The following is a 1,201-nucleotide window of genomic DNA, read 5'->3' as shown; positions in this document are numbered from 1 at the left end:
TCCAGTGTCTTGTGTCCATTGGTTATGCTTATATGCATGCATACAAGTCCTTCAGTTGATCTCTCACCTCCCCCCGCAACACTCCCCAGCCTTATAATAGGTACTTATTCATTGTTACTTTTATTCTTTTTTGCCTATGTTCCTATCTCTCTCTCTACTACTACTTCTTACAACAGTCCCTTTAGCATTTCTTGCAATGCTGGCTTGGTGGTAATAAATTCCTTTAGTTTAGTGTGGGTTTTTTTGTATTGTTTTGCTTTGTTTTTGTCTTAGAAGCTCTTTATTTAATCTTAAATTTTGAATAATAGTCTTGCTGTATAGAGTACTCTTGGTTTCAGATCCTTGCTTTTCATTACTTAGAATATTTCATGCCATTTCTTTCTGGCCTTTAGTGTTTCTGTTGATAAATCAGCTGACAGCCTTATGGGAGCTCCCTTGTAGGTAACTGACCATCTCTCTCTTTCTGCCCTTAAGTTTCTCTCTTTGTCTTTAATATTTGCCTTTTGTTATAATAGTCCTATAGGACCCAGTGGTGCAGTCTCCTTAAACTCCTGAGCTGTCTGCCCTAGGAGTGACCCTTTTGTGTGTTGTTTGGGCTTTCCTGTTAGAATTGGGTCTTGATTATTGTTGTATCATTCATAGGTGTGTTCTCCCCCAAAGCTGGATAACTGTGAGGCTCAGCCCCAACCACATCATGTGAGTTCTTGTACAGGTGCTGATGGAACAAAACAAGCGAAAGAGGAAATGAAAGGAAAACATAGAAAAGGATCCAACAATAACAGCAAAAACAACCATAAAAGAAAAGAGAATTAGGAAAGAGAAAAGGCAAGAATAATAAAAGAAAGTGAAAGAACAGCAATAATAAAATAAAAAGAATGCTAGAAGAGAAAAGATTCTGAAAGGAAAGAATGGAAAGAAAAAATAACAATAAAGAATAGGCAAAGGAAACGCTAAAAAAAGAAAAAGAAAAGAGTGTGAAAAAATGAAAAAAAGGAAAGATATAGCACAAAATAACAGTAAGAAAAAGAGACAAGAGATATGAAAGAAATAAAAGAGAACAGAGAATAATAATAATCTACACTAATAAAAGAGAAACATGGTAATTAGCGTACGACCGCTACCCTTTTCATTGGCTAATCAGTGAGTATATGCAAATTAACTGTCAGCCAAGATGGCGGCTGGCAGCCATGCACTGAAGCGA

General features: G+C 36.4%; 1 protein-coding gene across 1 annotated transcript in view; it reads left to right on the top strand.

Annotated features, from left to right (window-relative positions):
- Positions 1-1,201, top strand: part of ATP11C (ATPase, class VI, type 11C) — a 130,762-nt gene that overhangs the window by 26,420 nt on the left and 103,141 nt on the right. The window contains exon 3 of the mRNA XM_014528816.1: positions 643-696. Coding sequence (XP_014384302.1) covers positions 643-696 — 54 coding nt within the window. The remainder of the gene's footprint in view (positions 1-642; positions 697-1,201) is intronic.

This window comes from Myotis brandtii, unplaced genomic scaffold, assembly GCF_000412655.1.
Source record: "Myotis brandtii unplaced genomic scaffold, ASM41265v1 scaffold654, whole genome shotgun sequence".
Taxonomy (NCBI): Eukaryota; Metazoa; Chordata; class Mammalia; order Chiroptera; family Vespertilionidae; genus Myotis; species Myotis brandtii.
The sequence above is the reverse complement of the archived record's forward strand: the minus strand, read 5'-3'. Positions and strand labels throughout refer to the sequence as shown.